At 33.4% G+C, this 26,926-nt stretch overlaps 2 protein-coding genes, 1 long non-coding RNA gene and 3 other non-coding genes across 7 annotated transcripts; 2 read left to right on the forward strand and 4 right to left on the reverse strand.

Moving 5' to 3' along the window:
• Positions 1–2,332: 2,332 nt before the first annotated feature.
• Positions 2,333–12,027, forward strand: LOC107903530 (myosin-2). The gene is made up of 25 exons (XM_016829603.2): positions 2,333–2,492; positions 2,762–3,208; positions 3,973–4,074; positions 4,172–4,315; positions 4,407–4,557; positions 4,660–4,687; positions 4,804–4,972; positions 5,165–5,228; positions 5,356–5,369; positions 5,463–5,547; positions 5,801–5,904; positions 6,014–6,152; positions 6,340–6,458; positions 6,578–6,730; positions 6,816–6,905; positions 7,153–7,230; positions 7,531–7,689; positions 8,861–9,046; positions 9,225–9,430; positions 9,539–9,674; positions 9,795–9,924; positions 10,042–10,155; positions 10,242–10,357; positions 10,456–10,671; positions 11,276–12,027. The coding sequence occupies exons 2-25, from the start codon at positions 2,780–2,782 to the stop codon at positions 11,747–11,749; spliced, it is 3,606 nt and encodes a 1,201-aa protein (XP_016685092.2). The 5' UTR covers positions 2,333–2,492; positions 2,762–2,779; the 3' UTR covers positions 11,750–12,027.
• A 982-nt stretch (positions 12,028–13,009) lies between these two features.
• LOC107903531 (chlorophyll a-b binding protein 13, chloroplastic) lies at positions 13,010–14,679 on the reverse strand. Its single transcript, XM_041092412.1, has 3 exons — positions 14,364–14,679; positions 13,992–14,153; positions 13,010–13,651 (listed from the first exon to the last, which is right to left on the reverse strand). The coding sequence occupies exons 1-3, from the start codon at positions 14,478–14,480 to the stop codon at positions 13,142–13,144; spliced, it is 789 nt and encodes a 262-aa protein (XP_040948346.1). The 5' UTR covers positions 14,481–14,679; the 3' UTR covers positions 13,010–13,141.
• A 725-nt stretch (positions 14,680–15,404) lies between these two features.
• On the forward strand, positions 15,405–20,895 carry LOC107903528 (uncharacterized). 2 transcript variants are annotated; one of them, XR_001685838.2, is made up of 5 exons: positions 15,405–16,051; positions 16,150–16,231; positions 16,314–16,674; positions 16,778–16,900; positions 20,641–20,895. It is a non-coding gene; the product is annotated as an uncharacterized lncRNA (long non-coding RNA). The 2 variants fall into 2 exon arrangements; XR_001685839.2 differs by having other exon boundaries at positions 15,420–16,051; positions 16,778–16,890.
• A 1,287-nt stretch (positions 20,896–22,182) lies between these two features.
• On the reverse strand, positions 22,183–22,255 carry TRNAF-GAA (transfer RNA phenylalanine (anticodon GAA)). The gene has a single exon. It is a non-coding gene; the product is annotated as a tRNA-Phe (tRNA).
• Positions 22,256–22,317: 62 nt separating this feature from the next.
• TRNAF-GAA (transfer RNA phenylalanine (anticodon GAA)) lies at positions 22,318–22,390 on the reverse strand. Its single transcript has one exon. It is a non-coding gene; the product is annotated as a tRNA-Phe (tRNA).
• Positions 22,391–26,690: 4,300 nt separating this feature from the next.
• TRNAF-GAA (transfer RNA phenylalanine (anticodon GAA)) lies at positions 26,691–26,763 on the reverse strand. Its single transcript has one exon. It is a non-coding gene; the product is annotated as a tRNA-Phe (tRNA).
• Positions 26,764–26,926: the final 163 nt, after the last annotated feature.

Genomic DNA, 26,926 nt, shown 5'->3' on the forward strand with positions numbered 1-26,926 from the left:
GTATATTATTTTTAAACACACATTGGTGTTCTAAATTTGTGGTTCCCACACGCATACAGATGTGATAGGATTTCTAGTATTTGTAAGAAAATTTGTTTAAAAAATAATTAAATTTCGGTTGAAATGACAAAGTAAGGTTTTTGAAAATTTTGGCGTCTGGAGTTTAAGTCGATCTATATTTTTAATTGAATATGGTAAAAATGTTTATGAAATTTTTAGTTACTCAATTTTAGTTGATTTAAGAATTAACCACAATTTTTAAAAAAAATTATAAATAAATAAATAAATTATTAAATATTAGTTGCTACCTTCCCAAAATAGATGTGACCAAACTTCATAAGGGGCATAAATATTAACATGGTTCATTAATTTGTGATCCAACAACATCTAAGTTGGGGGATTAACTATCATATTAATTTATGTAAATCAATGCTTAAATGAGTGAGTAAATTAATTGTTGTGGTTGGATTAGAAGTTAAATTAATTTTTGATAATTTAAAGGGAAATATTATTAAAGGGTCTATTGAAAATTAAAAAAAAATAGTTAAAGTATAAATATGGGTAATTAAATTTAAATTTACCTATCTACCTACCATAGTGTAATATTAAAATGGAAGTTGTATTAATGGTTGTAATTTTGATTTGATCAGGAAAATTCATCAGCGGTTGATGCAGATTGATCATTGACACATTTGGCACATCTCTGGAGAGGATAATTAGGATGGTGATAGACTAGTTAAACTAGCTTAACATAAAACATACGATTTATGCTTATATGAGGTCATCCCGTTAAGGGGGACAGTAAAGAGGTGAGTAAGCCTTTTTGTTCATGGATGCAAACGTTTTGCATTCTAAACTAACCAAATAATGGACCATGATTTGGATATCACAAAAAGAAAAGTTGAATTTAGAGTATTTAATACTTTATTGATAAATATATCGTTTTTAATTTTAAATGTATTTATAAAAGTAAAATAGTCGAGATAAAAAATTATTTAAAATATTAAAATGCTTGATTAATCGATATATACGGCCGAAACATACTTAAATTTTAATTTGAACAATACTTATGGTCCATTTGGATAGATGTTTATTTCTAACACAGTGCATTTAATTTTTCTTTTTATCTCACGTTACAGTATTATTACTATGTCTAATCTCACCGCCACTGCTATTTTTACACTAACCATAGATAAACGAATTGCCTATCTAAAACGACCTTTAAATTATTTAATATCGATTTAACACCAAAACGACAAGGATAGTGTGATAGTATTGGTCCTACAACAATACCGACTACCATAGTTGAATTTACAATATCATGTTGATTATTATTTTGTGAAAAATGATTTTTGTTCTGTCCATTTGTATCTTGTTTTCTCTATGTTACATTTGGTCACCGGTCAAATGGTCTGCACAATCCAGTAGGCTGAATTTACATGATTTCAATTTGAATAATAAAAAATATTTTTAAATTTAATTCAATTATAAAATAATATTAATATTCAAATATATTGTTGCATATAACTTATTTTATTTGTTGATATATATTAAAACCATTTTTTCTTCGATTTTCGATATTAATTGTTAAATCTACTTCGATTTAAGATGCGTTTATTGATCCATTCTTAAAATTTGTTAATGTGATTTTTTTAAAAAGAGTTTAACAGTTTATTGACTTAAATAACTTTTAAATAGTTTAGAAACTTAAATGAAAAATTTCAAATAGTTCAGTGATTATTTTGTAAATTTTTAAAAAGAAGTGAGCAAAACGTAAATTATTCAACTCAGATTCTGACTTATTGCACACATTTGGCTGGGAATTGGGCGTGTTTGTATACTGATGGCTCTCTGGGGAATCTTGGATGGTTAAAGCATTTTAAGGGTTTAAGATTTTGGTCATGTATTAAGACAGCTAAGATTATTCAAAAGGGACCAACGGGAGGTTATTACTGAGAATTTTTGCTTAATTATTGGCATGTTTCGCATATTTCTAGAAAAGAGAATCAAGAGATTAACAGACTAATCAAGCTGGCATAAGGGGGAATTGACCTAGTTTTGTAATATGTATTTGTTTTAAATTTTAAATTTAAAAAAAAAATCATACAACTAAAAGGGTATAAAAGTAATTCAATAAAAATTCAAAAAACAGTACTTATAACGGTAATTTTATACAAATCCCCGATCTAATCCAAAAACCCCTTCTTTTTTCCTTTCGTTTCAGATTTTAAAATATTAATCAATCTAACAAATCTTAAATATATTTCCCTAAAAAGCCCCCTCTTTGCTCAGATCCAAACTTTCTATTTATTTTATTTCAAAAAAATATTTTTTATTTAATTATGTATATTTTTAAATTTCTGACATTAAACCCGTAGGCCATAGCTAAGCAGAAAAGAAGAAGAAGCTCATTGTTTACTCCAAAACAACTTCAACAGTTTGAGTGTGTGTGTGTGTGTGTAAATGTTTGCTTCTAACAACCTTAATCTTTTGTAAGAACCTTTTTTTTTTTTTGAATTTCTATGAGTTTCAATCTTTGATTTTTCTATATCTTTCTGGGATTTTAGCAGATGATAGTTCCACCGCAGTTTTTGAACAAAATTCGAAACGTTTCAGTTCTCTGTTTTGTTTCTTTTACTTCATAATTTATGCTGTTTTGATCTCTTTTTTTAGTCTTTCTTTTTTTCAATGCGAGTTTTATAAAGAGACTAAAATTGAGTTTCTAAAAGAAGAATTCACTTTTTTTTCCGGTTGATTTTAGGGTTCTTGTTTCTAAAAAATGATGTTATCGGTTTCGCCGAAGGCTCCGGCGAAAAGTTCGCTAGAAGAAATGTTGGAATCTCTCCGGCGACAAGACGAAGTCGATAAACCTAAAGATTTACCGCCGGCTTTACCGGTCCGACCGACTTCCAAAGCCAGACTCCCGTCGGCTCGCCGGTCCCTTCCGACGAACTTCAAAATCGATGCTAATGGTGTAGATGGTGCCGTTTTAAGTGAAGTGAAAGGAAAAGAGGAAGTTAAGAGGAACGAAAAGGAGCTGGGAGTGAAGATAGTTAGTTTTGGGAGTAAAAAAATGAGGAAAGATGTGAATGTGGATTCACCGTATAATTTGGATGCCGTGGAAGAGAAGAAAGGGGAGGATTTGGAAGGGAAAATTGAGGTGAAAGGAGGGAAAGGGAATGCTAATATTGGGTATTTTTTTAACAAAGTAAGTATTAAGTGGCAATTACGGTTTTTTTTCCCCAATTTTGATATGTTTAACTTGGTTTGATATTTAATTTTTAATATATATATATATTGTTGTTGCTGCTAATGTGTTACTGCCTAACCCAATGAAGCTTTTGATTAGTGAGCTTAAGAAGAGTTTTTATTATCTCTAGATTAATCTTAGGGTGATATTTGATAAATCTGCAAAAGGTTTTGTTTTCTTTGCCTTTTTGATTTAATGCTAAGTAGTAAATTTAGTAGGCACAGGAGGAAATATAGAATTTTTATGAAATGGGAATTTGCAGAAAAGTTTAGGGCGTTTAGCTGTGATTTAAAAAAAAAAAAAAGGGTTTTCTTGCTGTTAGTAATGTGTGTGTCAAATGTAATGTTGCTTTAATGAATCTTTTAACTAGGAATACTTATGAATTTTGATGAAATGAGTTGGGGGTGTTATACTTGTAATTGAGGGCAATAACTAAATGGAATCCAACTTTTTCATTATAAACTTACGATTCATTATAATGAACTTGGAAATGTTAAAATCTAGAGTTGGTAGTGTTGTTGATTTGTTATACGGTGCTAGGGTTTATAACTCAGCAAGTATCTGGATTGCAAGATGACTGTGAATTGTGTTCTTTTATTGGAACATCATGAAATCGGAGCATCCACTTGGCATTTGTTTATCTTCTATAAAAAGTTATTACTATTTTAGGTCAATTATTTGATTAAAGAAAATCTATTCATTGTGAGAGGATTTGGTTACAGAAACTTCATGTTTGGTGTCGGCTATCCAATGGGATGTGGGGATCTGGAACTATACAATCTACGTCTGGAGAGGAATCAATTGTTTCTCTCTCCAATGGAAATGTAAGTTCAAATGTGTCATGATTTTTGCAATTGTATAATGACTAGAGTATACCTTTTGGCAGGTTGGTGTTTAATTTATATTTTATGGCTCTTGTAGGTCATCAAAGTCTCTACCAGCCAGCTCTTACCAGCAAACCCAGGAATTCTGGAGGGTGTGAATGATCTCATACAGCTCAGTTATTTGAATGAGCCGTCAGTTCTTCACAATCTTAAGCGCAGATATTCTCATGATATGATATATGTAAGTAGGATAAAATCCTTGCTCATGTACTTGTTTTTGAGGATTATCTCTGCTTCTGAGCTTCATTTTTATATGTATTTTCTTTGTGTAGAGTAAAGCAGGTCCGGTTTTAATTGCCGTCAATCCATTCAAAGATGTCCAAATTTATGGGAAGGATTTTGTCACAAGTTATAGAGAGAAAGCTACAGATAGCCCTCATGTTTTTGCTATAGCAGACAATGCTTATAATGAGATGATGAATGGTGAATGAAACAATTCTTTCCTTTTTTCTTTCTAAAGTTAGCATAAAGTGATTGTAGTAAATTGTTTCTGATTATTTATTGTCTGTAATTTAAATTTTGCAGATGGATTAAATCAGTCTATAATCATAAGGTTAGCTGGATTTTTAATACTTGTAGTTATATATGATAAAATATAAGTTGTGGATCTTTAAGCAAATTGTTTGTTTTATGAACTGTAGAATTTCATAATCTAAATTTATCTTGCAGTGGGGAAACTGGGGCTGGGAAAACTGAGACAGCAAAATTTGCAATGCAGTACCTAGCTTCCCTTGGTGGCGGATATGGTGGGAAAGAGTGTAAAATCCTTCAGACGCATTGTATACTTGAAGCATTTGGGAATGCAAAGACATCTAGGAATGACAGTTCTAGCAGATTTGTAAGTTCTTCTTCCCCTCTTTCATTTGCCCAATGTTCTTTACTGAAGGTAAATATGTATAAATTATTCTCATGGCTAAAAGAATCAATGCTAATTTTTACCCTAGATGACCAATTTCTACTGTGGTTTATACATTTCACATCTGCTATACCTCAGAAAAAAATGTCGTGTTTATCACTCTTTCTGGTGCAGGGGAAACTTATTGATATTCATTTTACTGCATTGGGGAAGATATCTGGTGCCAATATCCAAACTTGTAAGCATGGTGAAATTGAAAAATAAAATGCTATTATACTTTATTGTAATAAAACAGTATAGACTAATCCTGGTTGCTGACTTGGTTTTTGTGCTAATATTGATTCACCAATGACAATCCTGGATAGTTCTTCTCGAAAAGGTGAGTTCTTGCCATAGTTCAACATTATATCAGGTTTTATCTTTGTTGTCATGTATTGTGTCTGATGTGGATTTTTTTGTCACCTTTGAGCAGTCAAGGGTAGTTCAACTGGCTGCTGGTGAAAGGTCTTACCATATCTTTTATCAACTTTGTGCTGGCGCTCCACCAGCTCTAAGAGGTACAATTTCATTTTACAGTGTTTTGCAATCCATGCTAGTGTAGAAAAGTTGAAGTCTGTATTATCTACGTGGAATTATGCTTGGACATGTTATTTCTTTCAAGTTGTGAAACTTACTTTTTAAGATATTGTATCATATGATTTGTATCATTTAAATATTCGGGTTGCCAAAGCATTCCTGATACTTGGTCTTTTGTTCACTAGATTGAATCTGTGATGTATATTTATGATCCTTGGAATCATGTCTTTGCAGAGAGATTGAATCTTAAAATGGCTAATGAGTACAACTATCTTGTCCAGAGTGACTGCTTGGTAATTAATGGTGTTGATGATGGTCAGAAATTCCAAAAGCTAAAGGTAATTCAGAAGATCCGATTTTAATGTTGCCATCAATAGTGTAGGCATTTCTTTACCCTTTAATTTCTGTCTCATTGGCTTTTAAGCAATAGTTTCGCCACTTCTGCAGGAAGCCTTTGATATTGTTCAGATTTGCAAAGAAGAGCAAGAGCAAGTATTTGCAATGCTTGCTGCAGTGTTATGGTTAGGAAATATATCATTTCAAGTAATTGACAAAGAAAATCATGTGGAGGCATTAGCTGACGAAGGTATATGTGCAGTAAAGACCTCATTATATGTGATTTTCATCATCAGTAGTTATATGCCTGCTAATATAATTGGTAGTTGGATCTGTTTAAAATTAAATTTTTAATGAGTCTTTTGTTTCATGTTTGTTAATATATTGTGTTCATAAGATGCTTATTTATGCGAGGTCTTTTTAATTCCTTGTTGCAGCTTTAACCAGTGTTGCCACGCTGATCGGTTGTGCACCACATGAACTGATGCAAGCTATATCTACTCATAGAATCCAAGTTGGGAAGGATAGTATTGCTAAAAAATTGACTTTGCAACAGGTTTGTCTAGTATTTGTTAACGAAATTATTATTTCTCAATCCTTCATAAGTTGCATTCTATATTTGCTGTGATGCATACATTGACAACATGATAATACATTAACTAAATTGTAATATAGGCAATCGACACTAGAGATGCATTGGCAAAATTCATCTATGCAAGCTTGTTTGACTGGCTTGTGGAACAAATCAACAATTCACTTGAAGCTGGCAAAAAACACATTGGCAGGTCCATAAGCATCATTGATATTTATGGGTTTGAGTCATTGAAGGTAAATAGTTTCGAAGCAGCTGTTTGGGGATTATCATTGTGAATTTCAGTTTGTCCAACTAATAATGTCGTCATCTGATTTTCAGAAGAATAGCTTTGAACAGTTTTGTATAAATTATGCAAATGAGAGGTTGCAGCAACACTTTAACCGACACCTCTTTAAGCTTGAACAAGAGGTAAGCCACTCAAATCTTTTAATTGCCACAGTATTTTGACTTTTGTATAAGAATGGTACCTCTATACTCTTAAGTTGGGATTTTGGTTCTCTGCCTTCATCTTACTGAACATATTAATTTTCAAGCCAAAAGTTCTTTATAATCTAGTTCTCAGTTGTCTATTCTTGTATCTGGATTTGATTTCACTTCCTTATCTGAGATTATTATTTTGGCCAACTTCCTGTTTTTTTTTTTTCTCATTTTTCAGGAGTATGATTTGGAAGGGATTGATTGGACTAAAGTTGTTTTTGAAGACAACCAAGAGTGCTTGGACTTATTTGAGAAGGTAATTTGAACTTTGAAGGTTCGATAGTTTCTTTGTTAGCAAGGTTCATTTGAAGTTCCTAGGACTATTTTAAGGGATTGTTGAACTCTGTTCTGTATCTTATGTATCATGTGTTTCTTGTGTATTCTATAGTTTTTCTTTTTAGATAGAACTTGAACTTGGTCTTACTAAAGTACGTTGTCTTAGCTTGGGTGCTAATGTTGGCTGAAGATTTTATTTCCTTATCACATCTTGTTGCATTTCAAATAAAAACGTGCCTTTATAATCTGTCTTTCTTCATTTTTGGTGTTTATTTTGCAGAAACCCTTAGGGATACTTTCCTTGCTGGACGAGGAATCAAATGCACCCAACTCAACTGATTTCACCCTTGCTAATAAGTTGAAGCAACACTTGAATTCTAATTCATACTTCAAAGGAGACAGAGGCAGGGCCTTTGGTGTTCTACATTTTGCGGGCGAGGTCAGTTATTGGTCTTTAGGGGACAGTTTGAAATTCTTTTTAGGATTTGTCCTTTCATTCAATTTCAATGGAAATTAATCAAGAAAGTGGATAATATTCAAGAACTAGTTTCTTTTGGTAGAACTTAAAGTCTGGTAAACCGCGCAACTTTAGGTTATTTCTTTATTTCAAATCCACCTAAATCAACCTGACTCTTGAAAATGAGAATTCACAAAGGAATTTCTATAAGGCACCAAAATAAAGCGGAAGCAACTTGTAAAGACAAATAGACTTAGAATCGAACAGAAAAGTCACAAGAAAGCAATAGCACACCAAGTGTATGAATAAATGCTTTCAAAAATATTCTCTAGTTCAAGAATGAAGTGATTACAAATGAAGGGGGAGAGCTTTATGGTTAAGTTACCCCATAACCAACAATACAGATCGAATTATATCAATGATTGAGATTAGTGCTTATCTATAAGATGATAGTTCTAAGGGATTTAAATTTTATACATCTTTTAGGATTTACAATAATTATTTTGGTAAAAATATAAGTTATTGTAGTGTTTACGTTTTAACATGGATCTAAGTAGATAGGTATCGGGTCTCTTTCAAGCAATGGGCCAGTCTTGTTGGGCTGAATGACCCCAAGGGAACATGAAGAGTCTAAAAACGTGCACATTAGTTTTGGGCTCGTTTGTGCAGCTCATGACATTCTCCCTCACCCGTTGACAAAGAAGAGAGAGATGGGAAAAACTAAAATTGCACTTTCCCGTAACAAAATAATTTAGTGTGTACATGATAATATTAATTATTGTTATAAAACAATCCATGTGCCTTTAATTAATATTGGTGTAAAGTAATCTTTATATATAGATGAATGAGTTTATTGTAATGGGTTTATTGTATTTAAATTAAAAAATACATTTAATTAATTATATTTTTTATATATAAAATATTTACACGATATATGTAAGTGATTTATTGTATCTAAAATTTGAATACATTCTAATTTAATTAAAAGAAATTATCCACATGGCATTTAAATCGATCGTCCAACTTAGCATGGAATCTTATACCTTGTAATATATAATATATATTTGATTTGTTTGCAAGTTAATTAAATGGCATTCCATACTAATAAAATGGTATGCATACATGATTATTGATTTTATATGAATTCTGCCAGGTACTCTATGATACAAATGGCTTTTTGGATAAGAACCGTGATCCACTGAGCTCTGAGGTAGTCCAACTTCTATCATCCTGTGACAGTCAGTTGCCACAATTGTTTGTCAAAAAAATGTTTAATCAACCTCTGCAATCAGTAACTTCATTGGACACACCAATGCAAAGTGTTGCTTTGCAATTCAAGGTAAATTTGCTTTCTTGTGATCCAAATGTATCTGTGATTATAAACTAATATTTGAATTTGCCTTTGAAAACCTCTACATTCCTTTGGCAATGAGGGATATCTAAAACTGTCTTTGGAAATATTTGTGTTTACCACATGCTGGCATGCTTTGTAAATTCGTTTTCTTCCATACTTGCAGGGCCAGCTCTTCAAATTAATGCACCAGTTGGAGAGTACAAGATCTCATTTTATTTGCTGCATAAAACCAAACTCCAAGCAACTCCCTGGTACATATGAAGAAGATCTTGTCTTGCAGCAGCTTAGATGTTATGGAATTTTTGAGGTTATTAGAATCTCGAGGTCTGGATATCCTACTAGAATGACACATCAGGCATTTACAGAAAGGTAAGGGATAAAACCATTTTTAGTTTATGGCTAGTTTTAATGTTTTTAGTTTCTTTTTTTCTTAATATTATTTTCAGCATAGTTATCTTATATTTGTGCATTTCTCAGGTACGGATTCCTACTGTCGGAGCCCATTGAATCTCAGGATCCATTGAGTATTTCAGTTGCACTTCTAAAACAATTTAATGTCCTTCCTCAAATGTATCAAATTGGCTATACCAAACTGTTTCTTCGAACTGGACAGGTAAGTTCTTTACTCTTGTCCTGTTTATATGTTTCTCGGAGTTGGACCTTCAAGTTAACATACTTCTGGAAAACGGAGCTTCAAAGTTCAAACTTATTTCATTCTGTTTATGGTTTGCAGATTAGTGCATTGGAGGATAGGAGAAAACAGGTGTTGAGAGGAGTAATTGAGGTTCAGAAATACTTCCGTGGTCACCGAGCTCGTCGTCTTTTCCATGAGCTCAACAAAGGAGCAAAAAGTATTCAATCATGTAATTTCTTCCAAGCAAAACTTATTTCCATTTTACATTACGAGCGCCTATATTTTGCCAGTTCACATTTTAATATTATTTGCTTATCAATTGACGGACATTTTCTTTCCAATGCAGTTGTCTGTGGTGAAAATATACGAAGGAAGTATGCTGCTGAGTCAAATAGATGCTCAGCATTTGCTTCTCAATTACTTGATGAGCAGTTGACGGCAGTCATATATTTACAATCTGGTAAATATACTTGGTAACTAAATTTGTCACTTTCCACTGTACGGTTTTCTTATCATAACCACTTTTTTTTTTTCTTTCCATTGCAGTAATCCGTGGGTGGTTGGCCCGGAGACATTTCAACAACATGCATAATTTGAAACAGTCAAACCGTGGAAGTGTAAAATCTAGACGAAAGATGGGTAGGAAGATTTTTGAAGCAAAGGTATTCTTTAAAGATATACTGACCATTTATTTTTATTTATTGCTTGCATCCAAGCATGTTTTTTTTCCCTAGTATGACCCGTTTTATTGGCTGACCAGGACATGCTCCATGAACAACAGATTCAAGTTCTACCTTCTGTAATGGCAGAACTCCAAAGAAGGGTTCTCAAGGCAGAAACGAATTTGGGGCAAAAAGAACATGAAAATGCCACGTTACGGGAACAATTACAGAAGTCCGAGGCAAGGTGGTTGGACTATGAGGCAAAGATGAAATCAATGGAAGAGATGTGGCAAAAGCAAATGGTATCACTGCAAGTAAGTTTTTCTGTTTTTATATATTAATATCAAAACATGTTTGTACTAAGGCGATAGTTGTTGACCGGCACAGAAGTTCTTGGATAAAAGTTTCATGGAGTACTACGAGTTGGATTGCGTTTTGCACCCTATACTAAAAAAATGGGCAAATTAGTCCATGTAAGCTAAATTAAAAAGCAAACTGGTCTATTCCTTCAAAAATTTAATCCATTTCTACTGTTGAAAATTGGTCATTGTATGTTAGCATGAGGTACACATGACATGCCATGTGTCAGTGTCAGGTTATTCTGTCAACTACACCAGTTTTTAATATTACAAATGGATGAAATTTTTAATAGAAAGGACCGATTTGCTCTTTGATCTAACATATAGGGACTAATTTGCCCATTTCTTAAGTAGAGATGACAAAATGCAATCTGACTCCTAGAACAAGGGCCTCCATGGTACTTTTTACTGAAGTTCTTGATAATCATCTAAGTAATTGCAACATTATTATGATCCTAATGATTGTAGTTAATCATGTAAACTGACTATTACTTTCCATGTAATGTTATAGAAAAAATTTATTATAGTAGTAACTTAGATGTCAATGCATTTATTGCAGACAAGTCTTACTGCAGCCCGAAAGAGTCTTGCTGCTGACAATGGTGCAGGTCAGCTAGGAAGAGCTGATGTGTTATCGCCTCGATGCTATGATTCTGAAGATAACGTGTCCATGGGATCTCGAACAACCGGTGGGAACACACCTGTCTTATTTTCTGGTGCTATGCCTGATGTTGTTGGGGGGAGAGAGAACGGTTCTTTGAATGCATTGGGCAATCTGTTAAAGGAATTTGAGCAGCGGAAACAAAATTTCGATGCCGATGCAAAATCTTTAATGGACCTCAGAGTGCCACAGCAGGCTTCTAATATGAATCCTGATGATGAACTTCGGACATTAAGACTCCGGTTCGAGACATGGAAGAAAGATTACAAGCTGAGATTAAAGGAAGCCAAGGCAAGACTACATAAGCGTGGCCACCCTGAATCAGACAAAGCTCGAAGAAAATGGTGGGGGAAGTTAGGTTCAAGAGCGTGATAGAACTCCTGGTTTGAAAGCAATACTGAACTGCTGCCAAAAAGAACCGCCCCTTTCCATTCTCAGGTACAATTTCTTTACATTTATGGCAACAGATATATTCTAATGTGCATAAGACAAATAGGGATTTTGTTGAGACTGCTTTTTTGCTTTGAATAGTTTTGGCATAGTTTTCTTTTTTGTGTATAATTCTGTGTTTGTTAGTGATGTAAGATCAAACTTTTGTAATTTCTTTGTAATTCAGATGAAATCAGAAATGTTTATATGCCTTTCCTTAACTTATTTTGTTATGGAACAGTGCAATTTTAGTTTGTCCCATCTCTCTCTTCTTTGTCAACCACTCGATACAAGTGTCGTAGACTCTATATTAATTCATGAATATGTCAAAAAATATATATTTTTTGTGTCAAGGTTAATATCAAAATTTAATATAATCATGACATGAATGCAATCTCTTAGCACTACATGTTCCATTTTTTCAATTGAGAAAATAGTAAAAATACATATTATATATCATAGAGAATCATTTTGGCATTTTATTATGATTAGGATTCGGCATTGTTGTTCTTAGGTAAAAATTGTTCTCTAGAGCTAACTTGGATTGGGATGAGACAGATTCAGGTATGTGTAAAATCTTAGTATGTTTATTTTTATGGGTAAATATAAATTTTGGTACCTATATTTGGTTTCAAGGTTCAAATTGGTACTTAAGGGTTTTTTTTTATCCAGTTAGGTACCTAAATTTGGCCTCAATGTTCAATTTGGTACCTAAACCTTTTTTGGTCTAGTTGCCTAAACTTGACTTTTTTGCTTTAAATTAGTACATGAAGTTGGCTTCATAGTCCAAATTTGTTCAAATAAGTCATTTACTAGAAGTTCTAATTTAGACTAAAAAGTCAAGTTCAAGTACAAATTTGAATTAAGAAACCAAGTTCAGGTGCCCAATTAAATCAGAATAAATTTTATATACCAAATTGAACCTTAAAATCAATTTCGAGTACCTAAATTATACACACACAAATTTAAATATCAATTTAAATCTTGAAGCCAAATTTAAATACCGAAATGCATATTTACCCTTTTTTTCACTGTTCAAGCTAAGTTATTTGGATTTCGAATTCAATTATCTGTCTAACAATAGTATGCTTAGATTTTTTTATTTTAAACATTTTGGTTGTATTTAGAAGATTGTTGATGTGTCATATCTTTATCTCTATTTAGTGTCTAACACGAATACTTATCTATCAATGAAGAGTTAAATTCAATTCTTAATGGCACATAATTTGATTTGTCAAAGTTGTTCAAAACCTACAATCACATAAATACACATATCTCAATTTCTAATCCACACAAAGCAAATTATACAAGTTTTGACCTTTTGGCTATTTTCATTTAAGACCCAGGCACAAACTTAGTAGCATAGACCCAAGCATTGTTTGCAACAGGGTTATCAAGGTGGTCCAATAGGTTCTCCAAGGGACCTTTACCTGTAACAATGGCTTGAACAAAGAAACCAAACATTGAAAACATGGCTAGCCTACCATTCTTGATTTCTTTAACCTTAAGTTCAGCAAATGTAACGGGGTCATCAGCAAGGCCAAGAGGGTCAAAGTACTGGCCACCAGGGTAAAGATCATTGCCTTCACCAACACCAGGGAGGCCATTGATGCGGAATCCTTCGACGAGTCCCATTAGGACGACTTGGAATCCGAGAACGGCGAGGATGCTTTGAGCATGGACTAGGTTAGGGTTGCCTAAGTAATCCAAGCCACCTTCTGAGAAAATTTGAGCTCCTGCCTTGAACCATACTGGTTCCTTGAAATCAACCCTAAGCCATTTCTCAAGTACTTCTGGTGTGATGCAGCCTAGTGCTCCCAACATTGCCCATCTTCCATGGATGACCTGAATGTTTTGTTTTGGTAACAATGAAGTAAATATTTATCAAGGTATAGCTTTTAAGGAAAATGAAAAACTATGAGAAGTTATAAAATAGTCCTTTTAACTATTCAATTTTATCTTTTTTACTTACTAATTGGCTAACTTAAAAATGAATGGATTGAGTGATCATTTTGTAACTTTTTATAATTGGGTAATCAAAAAATCATAATTGGGTGACTACTAATATAGTTGAGTGAAAACTATAATCTCTAAATTTTGGGCTTGGAAAAAAAACTTTTAAAATCAAATGATATTTTTAACCTTGATATAATATTGTAATATTTATATTACGTGGGAGGGTTACCTCAAGAGCCCTATTCCTGGCAAAGGCCTCAGGGTCGGCTGACAAACCAGCAGTGTCCCAACCATAGTCTCCAGGGAATTCTCCAGTCAAGTAAGATGGAGTCTGAGCTGAAAATGGTCCCAAGTACTTCACTCTGTCTGGCCCATACCATAGTTCATTTCCCTACACATATCACACCCCCAAAATCAGAGCAAACAAAAACCAATAAACAAGCTCGACTCTTTATTTTTCATAAATAACACATGAATATGAAAAGAAAATTTCCAAATATATGAAAAAATTTAGAAAATCACACCTAAATCGAGAAACATAGGTTAAAACTACTCACCCAAGAAGAAAATTGTAAAAGAAAGGGAAACCTAAAGAACTAACCATTGCATATTTGGGAGTGCCCAAAGAGACAACATCTCTAAGAGGGTTAGCATTTTTGGTTTGGCCAAGAAATGGGGTTGGCCTAAGAACAGTTCCAGAGCTAAGCATGGAAGCCATTGTTTGTCAATGGGGATTGATTTTGAGTTGCAAAATGTATGAAAATGGATGTGAAGATTTTATATGTGGTGAAGAAAAGAAGAATCAAAGGAAATGGATGGCAAAGAGGGGGTAAGGGAATTGTGGTGGGGATTTAAGGCTTCAAATGATCAACCAATGAGAAGGCTGCAAAGGATTTTTAAGTATCTCCTTACTCATATCCTTATTATCCACAATTTATATCTTCCCCTTAATTTATAATTTATTTTCGGAATGTATCTATCAGAACGAGTTTAATAATTTTGTAGACATATTAAATAAGTAAACGCTGATTATAAATTTTAAATTATTTTTTATTTAGAATAAATATTAAATTATCGATCACTTATTAAGATAAAAAAATACTTATTGTTTATTTAAATTTGTATTTTAATATATATATAAGTATACCTCAAAAACAAAATTAACGTTAAAGAAAAAAAACACAAAGAACAGTTGCGACGTTCATCCAATTGAAGTAAAAACGCCACGTGTTTGGTTTTAATGCAATGAAGTGGACTATTGACCAGTTGTCGATTCAACGTTCACCGACCGTCCAACGTTATTGCCCCATATTAAACTTTTCTAGATTTTTCATATAAATCGTTATCGGGATTTTTTTTTTCGGAGTTTCTTAAAATTTCAATTTTTAGGGATATATTTGAGAGATATATTTGGATAATTTTTTAAAAAATTGAGTAATATATTTCAGTAATTTAAATAAAAATTTTATATAGTTTTTTAAGTTTTTTTAAATAATTCTGACTGGATTTATATCATATGTAAAAAAGAAAATTGGGCTAATAGCCACTACAATAAGGACTAGAGAAAGAAAATAAATCGGGCTTAAACTAGCCCATCTTGACCAAAATAAACAAAATTTGAAAATAAAGCTAATCCTATACCAGTCAAATCTAGATAGCTGGACACCATTAATTATCGTCTTTTCAAACCCACCGTCCAGTCATAACGATAGCAGGTTACCAATTTAATGCTTTTGTCTCTGCTATCCTTTAATGAAAACCTTTCCCTTTCTTCAATCCGGAGGATTTGGCCAGAGATTTCCTACCGTTCTCCGAACCACTTCTGGGACTTCCCTCTCCAGGTAAAAACTTTCTCTTCTTCTAAGAGCCTCATTTGCTATAGTATGTGCATAAATATTCTGTGCTTTAGGGACAAAAGTAAACTCAATCTCCTGGAACCTGTTTTTTAGACTTTGGATATCTGTGATAATTGCTCCAATGACTGATTTATCTGTGAAGAAGCTTTGGCATTTCTTGATAACAGTTTTGGAATCTCCTAAAACTGTTAATTTATTTACTCCCAGTCTAATCCCTAATTTTATTGCATGTAACCCTGCATATGCCTCTGCTGTGAATGGATTTGCAATGTTGGAGTGAATGACTACCTGTGATGCAAGAATCTCTCTATTCTCGTTCCGTACTATTATACCTGAAGCCGATCTGAACTCCAGACGATCGTAAGCTGCATCAAAATGAATGAAGGTCCATCCCCTTTTGTGTATCTGTTGGAGATTGTCAGATGAATGGAGAGTAAGATTTCTTACTTTTGTTACTGCAAGTTCTGTAATATAGACTCTGATTTTCCTCGCTATTTCTGATCCTGACATGAGTCTTTTTTCATATGCGAGATGATTTCTGCTAAACCAAATGAACCAAAGGCTACAACAGAAAAGTTGAAACTGCTTTTCATTACCTCGATCAAAAACCCAGGTAAGCCATCCCCACATGTTATTTATACTCTGATTCAGCACCCACAATAAATTTAACTGATTCCAAACTTCCATTGATCTAGGGCACTGAATAAAAATATGCCAGCTATTTTCTTCAGCACAACCACACTTGGGACAAAAAGTGTTCATCACTACCCTCTTTATTTTGAGGTTGACAAAGGAAGGGATAAAATCTCAAGAAATCCTCCAAATTGTCATCTGAATCTTTGAAGGGATATGTAACTTCCATAATTTGTTGTAGAAATTTTTTGTCTCGGTATGTAATAATAAATCATTAGGATCCAGATTAGAATCATGTAATAGTTTATAGGCACTCCTCACGAGAACTCCCCTGTCGGTTCTCCTCTCCGTGCTTGAAAACCTTCTTGTTCTGTCTTCGCAAAAGGGATTTGTAAAATTTGCTCTGCAACATCTGGTTGAAAGGTATTTCTTATCAGCTCTGTTTTCCAGCTCCTGCTATTTGGCTCAATTAAATCCGAGACTAATTTAACATTTTCATTGTCTTCTTGAATCGTGATTCTGTCAGCTTAGATCCCCGGTATCCATGAATCTCCCCGTATGGGAATTTGATCACCTCTCCCCACCCTCCAACAGCGTCCATTATTAAAAAGTCCTCTCGCAGCCCATATATTTTTCCAGGTAAATGAAGGTAAATTCCCCAACTGAGCTTTGTAGAAATCTGAATTGGGAAAATATTTTACTTTCAAAACACGGGAAATAATGAATTCGGATAATTAATAAGACGCCATCCCTACTTCGCTAATAATGCAACGTTAAATTTAGCAAAATCACGAAAATCGAGACCACCATATTCTTTTAATAGACATATATCCTTCCAAGTGCACCAGTGGATACCTTTTTTATTAAATCTCTTTTGCCACCAGAAGTTGGCTATTATTCTATCCAAATCAGTACAAAGCGTCTTAAGGAGTAGAAAACAAGCCATCGAGTATGTTGGAATAGCTTGGAGAACTGCCTTAATAAACACTTCCTTTCTTCTTTGTGAGAGGTACCTAATACTCCAACTGTCGATTTTTTGCTTGAGTCTGTCCTTCAAATTTTAAAAAGATAATCTCTTTCTTTTCCCCACCATACTAGGAAGTCCTAGATATCGCTCAAAATCATTAGCTCTTCTGACTCCAAGGATCTGTGAAACAGCACTCCTTTCACTCTCTTTTGTATTTAGTACTGAAGAAAACTGTCGATTTTTCAAAATTCACACATTGCCCAGAACTTGTCTCGTATTCTTGCAGTATCTGTTTTAATGAATGTGCTCCCCTATCCGTAGCTTCTGCAAATAAAATACAATCATCTGTAAATAGTAAATGGGAGATAGCTAGCCCTCTTCGACTTGCTTTAACACTTTTAAAAACATTATCCTCTTTTGCTAACCTCATTAGACTTGAGAGTCCTCCACAAATAAGAAATAAAAATGGACTTAGAGGATCCCCTTGCCTAAAACCTCTCGATGGGAGAAACGTTTGACCAATATTTCTATTGAAACTCACGGAGTATGAGACTGAAGAGATACAATTCAGTACTAAATCAACCCATCCTGGGTCAAAACCCATTTTTTCCATTACTCTTTTAACAAACCCCTATTCAACCCTATCACATGCCTTACTCATGTCCAGTTTAACAGTCATGAATCTTTTTTTCCCCAATCTCTTCAGTTTCAAAGTGTGTAGAATTTCATAAGCAAGTCACACATTATCACATGCCTTCCTGGAACAAAAGCAATCTTTACTAAATCAATACATTTATGAATTATCCCCCGTAGCCTATTCGCAATGACTTTAGCAATCAATTTGTAAATCACATTACATAAACTAATAGGTCTAAAATGGGTAATGCTTGAGGGATTCTGGATTTATGGGATGAGCACAATATTTGTTTTATTAATTGAATGTAACCTCATACCTTCGTTTAATCTTTGGAGACAAAAATTGGAGACGTCATCCCCAACAATTGACCAACACTTTTGATAGAATAAGGCTGGGAAACCATCCTCTCCCGGTGCTTTGTAGGACCCATTCCTGAAAGAGCTTCCCGAATTTCCTCATTTGTGAACCTTGCCTTCAGTTTAATGTTATCTTCCTCAGAAATACACCTTCTAATACGTGTCAAGATATTCTCAAAGTTATTTTGCCCTCCTATTGAAAACAAACGTAAAAAGTACGATCTGGCAATTTCCTCCATATCCTTCCATTTATCCGTCTCCCTACCGTCTTCACCCTACAGCTTGTGGATTCTATTTTGCTTCCTTCGTTGCGATGCTTGTTTATGAAAAAAAGTTGTATTTCTGTCTCCCATTTTCAACCAATTAATTCTGGCCCTCTGTTCCCAATAGCTTTCATCCTTCTCAATTTCTAAATTCTGATGGATTTTTGTGTCAATAATCTCTGCCAAGTTCTCCTCACTTCTATCCGCTTCAAGCAACATTTCTAATTTTGACAATAAGGCCTCTTTTTTCATCCTTTTATTCTGTTGGAACCGGACACACCACATTTGTAACCCTCGTTTTAAATTGTCCAGCTTCTTCACAATGTCTCATGTTGAGTTTTCCCAAATACTTTTAGTCTCATCCAAGAATGTCTCTTCTAAAATCCACCATGCTTCAAACCTGAACCTCTGATCTGCTATCCTTTTAACTCTGTGATCCGTATCAATAAGAAGTGGACAATGGTCTGAGAATGAATGTGGGAGGTGTTGAATTAGAAAATTTGGAAATAAGTCACTCCATCTTTCTGTTTCCACCCCTCTATATAATCTTTCATGGATATTAGTTTCTGGCAGATTTCCCCTCTCCCACGTAAACCTCTTACCTGAATATCCCAAATCCACTAAACAACAATCATCCAAAGCCTTCCGAAATGCTTCCATCCTTCTCTCTTCTCTAGGCAAACCACCTTTCTTCTCAAAACATATAAGATTTCATTAAAATCCCCACAAACCAGCCATGGGTCATCTCCCTGGTTTCTTAATTTTCGCAACAAGTTCCATGATTCCTTCCTATCATATGAATAAGGGGAACCATAAAAACCTGTAAATCTCCACTTTTCTCCATCTCCTTCTTCCTCAATGATCACATCAATATGTCTACTTGAAAAACTCTATAGTGCAATACTAGTATTCCCTCTCCATGCTAAACAAAGTCCTCCTCTAGATCCAATCGAATCCACATCAATTCCAAAGTGAAATCTACAACTTCTTCGAATTTTTTCCATCTTTTTTTTTTTTGTTTATTTTTGTCTCCATTAAGAAGATCACTTGGGGATAGTGTTTCTTCAGCGAATGCCAAAGTCGATAAATTGTCCGAGGATTCCCCAAACCTCGGACATTCCAACTTAATATTTTCATTGCGATCGGTCGTCTTGCCTCTTGGCAGTTGCCGATAATAAATGATTGAATCCCTGTACTTTCCTATCTCTCCTTTTCATCTCCCTACTATCCTCAATATCCTTTCTCCCTCTCTTTTTTCCCTCTTCTCCTATAATCATCTCATTCTCCAACTCCTGTTCTATAGCCATTTGACTATAATCATTTAAAAGTCTAACCATTTCTATTTGTGAGGAGAACCCATTACCTTTCAGATTAAATCTTAAAATAGGATCAACACTTCCCCTAAAATTTCCTACGCTTCCCCTTTCATTATTTCCTCCGCTCATTCCTCCCCCTGAACCTCCTTCCTCCCTTAACCATACACTTCTCATTGCTTGGGCTCTCCTTGATTGTGCACGCAAAGATAAATCCCATCCCATCATATCAACTTCAACCCCTGCCAACATTTTTGCTTCATAAAAGGAGTCATTATGTCCAAGACGGCCACAGTAGAAGCAAAAAAGAGTCAGTCTTTCGTACTTAAATCTAACATAAGAGCACTTGTTATTAAACATAACCTGCTTTTTCCTTTTGAGAGGGCGCCGAATGTCAACTTGAACTCTTATCCTCATGAAATTCATATTTTCTTTCCCCAAACTAGATCCATCGTATTCTTGAAAAAATTCCAATAAAATTCCCTAACTGCATCACTAATTTATCAGAGTAAAACCCAATGGGCACATCATGTATTTGAACCCAAAACGATGATGAGATTAAATGAACTTTTAGTGGATCTTCCTCCCTTGCAACTTGTGTTAAATTAGTAGATGATTATTGAATGTCCAAGGAGCCCATTTAATAACTCTTTCCATATCAATAACATGAAAAAACTTAAACAAGTACCTTTTTCCCCAGATCCCTAATTTGAACACCCTTGACCGGATGCCATAGATTAGCCATGGTACTTTTCATTGTTGGATAATGGATGATACTGGCTGTAAGAAAACAACGAACCAGACTAAGAGATTCTTCATTAATAACTAAATCTAAGTCACCTTGTGCTTGCAGGATCTCTTCTTCTTCTTCATCAAGAGATAAACCCGCAAATTCTGATTCCATGGATGCTGTACTCGAATCCTCCGTTAAAGAAATCACTTCAAATCAATGGAGATGAACGTCGCCAAAACAAGAAAACACAAGAAAAAAACTTGCCAGAGAAGCATACAGAGACGTGCTAGGGTAGCAGACTATTTTTTACAAAAGTTGACGTAAATTTTTAAGTTTATTTTTTAAAAATAAAAAAATGAAAAAGATTTATTTTTATTTTTCTCATATTTTTTTAAAGATTATTTAAATTTAATTTCAAAAGAGAATAAAACTGACATGCAAATAGATTAAAAGTTAAAAAGAAAAGTTTAAAAGCATTTAACTAGGTATAGTCACCAGTGACGATGTTACATTTTTTCATCCAATCTAAAAAAGAAAATTGTTTCATCATGTCTTTAAACATTTTACATAATTGCACTTCAATCAGGTGAAGTTAATGACAACAGCGGTAGGGGCAAGGTCAAAACAATGTTTTCGGAGGGTCGCATGAAATTTCAAATTTTTATAGTCTATATATTTATAATTTTTGAAGAATTAAATCAATTTTTTATAATTTTAGGGGGGCTAAAGTATAATTTTACCTTTACTAATTTAAAATTTTAAAAAGTTTTAAATAACCTAAACAACAAATTTCTATTTTAGGGGGGTCGGGACTCCTGTCAGCCCCCAGATTACCCTCTAAACGACAACATCAAAAAAATATTCTTTTTAAATCCAGCCAATGATTGGCCCATTATGAAGCATGGTACCGCTAATGGCAATGATGACATCGAAGTTCACTGTTCAAAACGGGTCATTTACGTACATGATTTTGAAAAGTGAATCAATTTTATAATTAATAAAAAAACTTTTGGGTCAATTTTATAAATAGCCATTTACATATTATTAGAATTTTTTTTATTTTTTAGAAATTTTAATTTCGTTTTATTATTTCAACTTTATAATATTTTATATAATCTTTTTCTAATTTTTTATGTTATATTATATATATTATAAAAACAAACTCTCGGAATTTTTTTTTGAATTTATATGTTTATAATATATATGTTTTTCAAGGAATTATCTATTTTATTATTATTTATATATATTTGAATTTTGAGTTTATTATAGGTGTTATGTCATTAAACATGTATAGAGAAACCATAACGTGGCATATTTTTATTGGCTAAATGTGTAATTTACTCTTTCAACCTATTAATTTTTTGGATTAATATAACAAAATAATAGTTCAAATATTAAATTAGGACAAAATTAAAACATTAGATACTAAAATGGAAAAATGAATATTAATTAGGGACCAAATCTTAAATAACCCAAATGTCTGCATATAAAATTCGTGCTGTATCTTATTGGTTTTGCTATCTGGACGGTCTAGGTTTTAAGTTATTAAAACTCCCAGAAAAATAGAACAAAAACAAAAGGGAAAGCCATTTAGACGGTCAGGATTTCACGTATTTCATCTTTAGGACGGTTTAGATTTAACAAAAAGAAAAATAGAAAATATGCGGTGAACGTGGATCGAACACGTGACCTTCAGATCTTCAGTCTGACGCTCTCCCAACTGAGCTATCCCCACAATTATTTTTTGCCTTCAGATGGTTCTATTTCAATTTATATTCAAAAGGAAAAAAATGAAAATGCGGTGAGCGTGGATCGAACACGCGACCTTCAGATCTTCAGTCTGACGCTCTCCCAACTGAGCTATCCCCGCAATCGTGTAAAGGATCTTATAAAACATAATAGATGTACATAAGTAAATCAATAGGCTTTTTTTTCCCTGAAGGTATCTACAATTCACTACCTATTCTTTTTTGAAGTTTTCTAAAATTTCAATTGTTTTTAAATTTTTTATTTTTTAGAGTTTATATATTATTTTTTTATAACTTTTCAGAATTTATATACTTTTGGAATCTTCTTAATTTTTTTATAAATTTTAATTTCGTTTTATTTCAACTTTTAGTATTTTTTATCATTTTTTATAATATATAAATTATATATTTATAACTTTGATAAATTTACAGAGAGATGAGTAACTATCACCAGAATCAAGAAAAAAATTGATGATAATTATTCAAAGGCAAGAGATGAATAAAAAGAAAGATTGTCTATTTCTTCTTTCATATCGGACGAAATACGATCAAGCAGCTAACTCGAACCCCTCTGGTAAAATAGGAACAACACCCACATTCAAAGTCTCTTTCTTACCATTAGCAAGAACTTGTTTCAATTGGATATCATAAGAAATTCTAACAACCGCTTCAAATATAGTATCAGGAAGTATCGCTTGTGGAACCTCAATATGCATGGGTTTATTCGCTAAATGGCAATTGGCACATACAATACACCCAGTCCAAAAACAGAATATGAACAGGGGAGATTCCCTACAAATCAAAGACAGAAATGAACAAGAGTGATTCCCTGCCAAAAGCAACCAAGAATGAATAGTGAGATTCCTTACAAAGCAAAGACAGATATGAACGAGAGTGATTCTTTGCCAAAAGCAACCAAGAATGAACAGTAAGGTTCCCCGCCAAGCAAAGACAAAAATGAATAGTAAGATTCCCTGCAAAAACAACTAAGAATGAACAATGAGATTCCCTACAAAAATGTTGTAGTGAGAGTGTAACAAATCCAATTTGCCCGGGCCCACTACCTAAAAATTTCAAGCCTAATAATACAAAACTACAAGCCTCAATCTAAACCCAATCAAGCCTAAAGTTCTAACCCAAATCAAATTTGACCCTAGGCCCACAAAACGTAACATGTTTCAGCCAAAGAAAACCCTAGGTGTGCCGCAACTAGGTCTTCAGGCCTCTGCCACACCTCCAGCACATGCCACACCTTCTCTGCCACCGCATCTGGCACCTGCAAGAGCAAATAACACGCTAAAGAAGAAGCCAAACAGAAGCGGACAACAGAAACAAACAAAAACAATAGAATAGAGAGTTGTTCAAATCAGCTATAAAAGCCTAAATCGGATGATTGTATTTTTCTTCCACTTTTACGAACACTAAGAAATAAAATTCAAAAACGAAGGTGATTTTGTACTTTCGTTTTTCTGTTTTCAATATTTATGCGATTTTCTTTTCAATATTTTTATTATTCTTTTATATACATTCAAAAATATAAAAAAGCAAGGAAACGTACCTGTGGCCGGATTGCACGCCATCGTTGGAGGTCTCCTCCGTTCGTCAAGGCCCCGAGAGCCCTCTAGGGTTTCGCCTGGGTCACAATCGACAGGGCAGTAAGGCCGAAAGGCCATTCTTTTTTCCTTTTTTTACTTTTGTTTCAAAAACACCCAAATCGGTTGGGTATTTTAGAAAATAGGAGTTTTTTTTAAAAAATAATTTTTTTTGGGGTTTCGGACGTCTGTCAGCCTTCCGGCACGGCGGCGCTAGGGCGGAGCTGCGACGGAGCCACCACAAAAGCTCGTTGATGCTCTAGCCAGATTTGGGGAAGAAGAGAAGAGAAGAGAAAGAGAGAGTTTCTAACAGTTTTTTTTATTTTCTAATGGCAGCATGATTTTAAAAAAATTTACCTTTATAATAGATGCAAAACGGCGTCGTTTGAGGTCTGTTTCAGTGGCCTCAAAACGGCGTCGTATGGAGGTACCCGTGCATGACCTGACCAGATGGCCTCAAGGATCCGCGTGTTGCGTCTGGAGGGGCCATTTGCGCTCTCAGCCCCTCCGCTTTTATAGTGCAGTGCAATCTGACCCTTTTGTTTTCTTTCGTTTTGGCCCATAAATTTTATGCTGATTTCATTTTAATCCTCGTTGAAGCATCGCGTTTTAGGACAGGGGATTATTTCCCTGAAAGTCCCTCGTGCTTTGAGCGCGTTTCATTTCAATCCCCTGGCAACCCTGTTTTATTTATTCGCAATTTTGACCTCGAATTTTAGTCCGTTTTCAATTCGGTCCCTAGCCTGTTTATTTTTATTTTTATTCTTTTTTTCCTTTAAAAAAGCACAAATTTTTTTATTTAATATTCCATTTATTTATTTATTTATTTTCAATTTTTGGTCAAAATAACATTAGTTTTATTTTTATTTATTTATTCATTATTTTTAATTTGGCTTGTTTATTTCATTTTTGTCATTATTATTGCAATTTTATTCCATCATTTATTTATTTGTTATTTTCAAATACTTTTCAAATTTAGATTCATTAGTATAATGTTTAATGTTATTGTTATATTGTTACTTGCATTATTATTATTCATGCATATTGGGATTAAGGTTCGTTAGTATTATTGTTATTGTTACATGTATTTTATGATGCACGTTATGTCATGATCATTTCAATTGTATTATAATATCATTGTTAGCCGTATGATCCCTCCAAAGATTTTAAACGATTTCTTAAGGCATAACCGAATAAACTATGCGCGTTTTGATAGATATTTCATCGACTTATGCCCATTAATAAAAAAGGGATTTCTTTTTGAAAATTAAGGCAATACTTTGCGTTTTAAAGATTCGAGAAGTCGTACCCTAACTTACAGGGTTTCGGTTTTCTCGCTAAACCTAAATAGCTAAATACCCTTTTAAAAAAAACCTCAAAAAAATAAAAGAAGTTTCGTTATGAGGTAACATTTCGTGTTTTGGTAACCTGAGAAACCGTACCCTAACTTACGGGATTTCGATTTTTCTCATTAAACCAAAATAGTAAAATGTCCTTCTAATTTTCAAAAATATAAAATTTCAATAAAAATTAAAGGCAAGCTTATTCTCTATGGTTCCAAATATTGTGTCCTAACTTACGGGATGTGATGTTTCGTTACTTTGAGACAAGTGGGTCTTTAACTCTCCTTTCAATTTATTCAAGCATTTTTTTAATAATTTTAATAAAGGATCGTGTTTTAGATCTCTTCAATCTTCGACACTAAGACATTAATTAATTAATTAGGTACCAATTTTTGGGCGTTACGAGGGTACTAATCCTTCCTCGTACGTAACCGACTTCCGAACCCGTTTTTTTGAATTTCGTGGACCAAAATCGCGGTTTTAATAAAAATCTAATCGTTTATTATAAACAAGCACTTTTCGAGGTGACTCGATCACACATCATCAAAAAAGATTGGTGACGACTCCCGTGTTCGTTTTCAAAATTTAAGTCGACCCCGTTTTATCAAAAAATGGTGTCAACAGAGAGAATATATTATTTACAAATTATAATAATAATATGAAAATTAGCTATTATGCAATCTTTGTAATAATGTAAGGGATTGAATTTCTCAGAAAAAATATTGTAAAGAGGCACGAGCTCTTTGTAATAGGCTCCAATATAAAAAATTTGTTTCTCCAAACTTTCTATCTTTCACAATTTAAGTTTTTCAAGCTATTTTGTTTTTCAAAAACAATTTATATTTATATTTTTCAAATAAGACAAATCAAATATATATTTCAATTTAAGTTTTCAAATTTTATTTTTCAAAATTTTTATATTATATAATTTATATATTATAAAAACAAACTCTCAGAATTTTTTTTTGAATTTATATATTTATAATTTTATAAATGCTTTTCAAGGAATTATGTACGTGTCTATTTTTATTTTTTTTTATAATTTATATATATATATATATTTGAATTTTGAATTTATTATAGGTGTCATGTCATTAAACATGTGTAGAGAAACAATCAGGTGGCATATTTTTATTGGCTGAGTGTGCGATTTTTTTTTCAACCTGTTTAACTTTTTGGATTAATATAACAAAATAACAGTTCAAATATTAAATTAGGACAAAATTAAAAATTAGATATAATTTAGGGATCAAATCTTAAATAACCCAAATGTCTGCATATGAAATTCGTGTATCCTATTAAGGTTTTGCTATCTAGATTTTAAGTTATTAAAACATTTGCCGGTTTGGATGGTCGAGGTTTTAAGCGAGATTCCCAGAAAAAGAGAACAAAAAAGAAGAAGAAGAAGAATACGAATTTAGACGGTCGAGATTTCACATATTTCATCATTCGGACGGTCTAGATTTAACAAGAAGAGAAGTAAAATGTGCGGTGAACGTGGATCGAACACGTGACCTTCAGATCTTCAGTCTGACGCTCTCCCAACTGAGCTATCCCCGCAACTATTTATTGCATTTAGATGGTTAATATTTCAATTTATATTTTTTAAAGAAAAAAATGACAATGCAGTAAGCGTGGATCGAACACGCGACCTTCAGATCTTCAGTCTGACGCTCTCATAAAATTAAATATACTTAGTAAAGAAGTGAATCAATAGGCCTTG

This window comes from Gossypium hirsutum, chromosome D05 (genome assembly GCF_007990345.1).
Source record: "Gossypium hirsutum isolate 1008001.06 chromosome D05, Gossypium_hirsutum_v2.1, whole genome shotgun sequence".
Classification (NCBI taxonomy): domain Eukaryota; kingdom Viridiplantae; phylum Streptophyta; class Magnoliopsida; order Malvales; family Malvaceae; genus Gossypium; species Gossypium hirsutum.

What these genes read in the sequence shown, in the direction of transcription:
- LOC107903530 (XM_016829603.2), top strand. Translation starts at nt 2,780, where the DNA reads ATGATGTTATCGGTTTCGCCGAAGGCTCCGGCGAAAAGTTCGCTAGAA. An exon ending in TTCTACATTTTGCGGGCGAG is followed by an intron (nt 7,690 to 8,860) that starts GTCAGTTATTGG and finishes GAATTCTGCCAG; the next exon opens with GTACTCTATGATACAAATGG. An exon ending in AGTCATATATTTACAATCTG is followed by an intron (nt 10,156 to 10,241) that starts GTAAATATACTT and finishes TTTCCATTGCAG; the next exon opens with TAATCCGTGGGTGGTTGGCC.
- LOC107903531 (XM_041092412.1), bottom strand. Translation starts at nt 14,480, where the DNA reads ATGGCTTCCATGCTTAGCTCTGGAACTGTTCTTAGGCCAACCCCATTT. An exon ending in GCACTCCCAAATATGCAATG is followed by an intron (nt 14,154 to 14,363) that starts GTTAGTTCTTTA and finishes TGATATGTGTAG; the next exon opens with GGAAATGAACTATGGTATGG. An exon ending in CCAGGAATAGGGCTCTTGAG is followed by an intron (nt 13,652 to 13,991) that starts GTAACCCTCCCA and finishes CAAAACATTCAG; the next exon opens with GTCATCCATGGAAGATGGGC.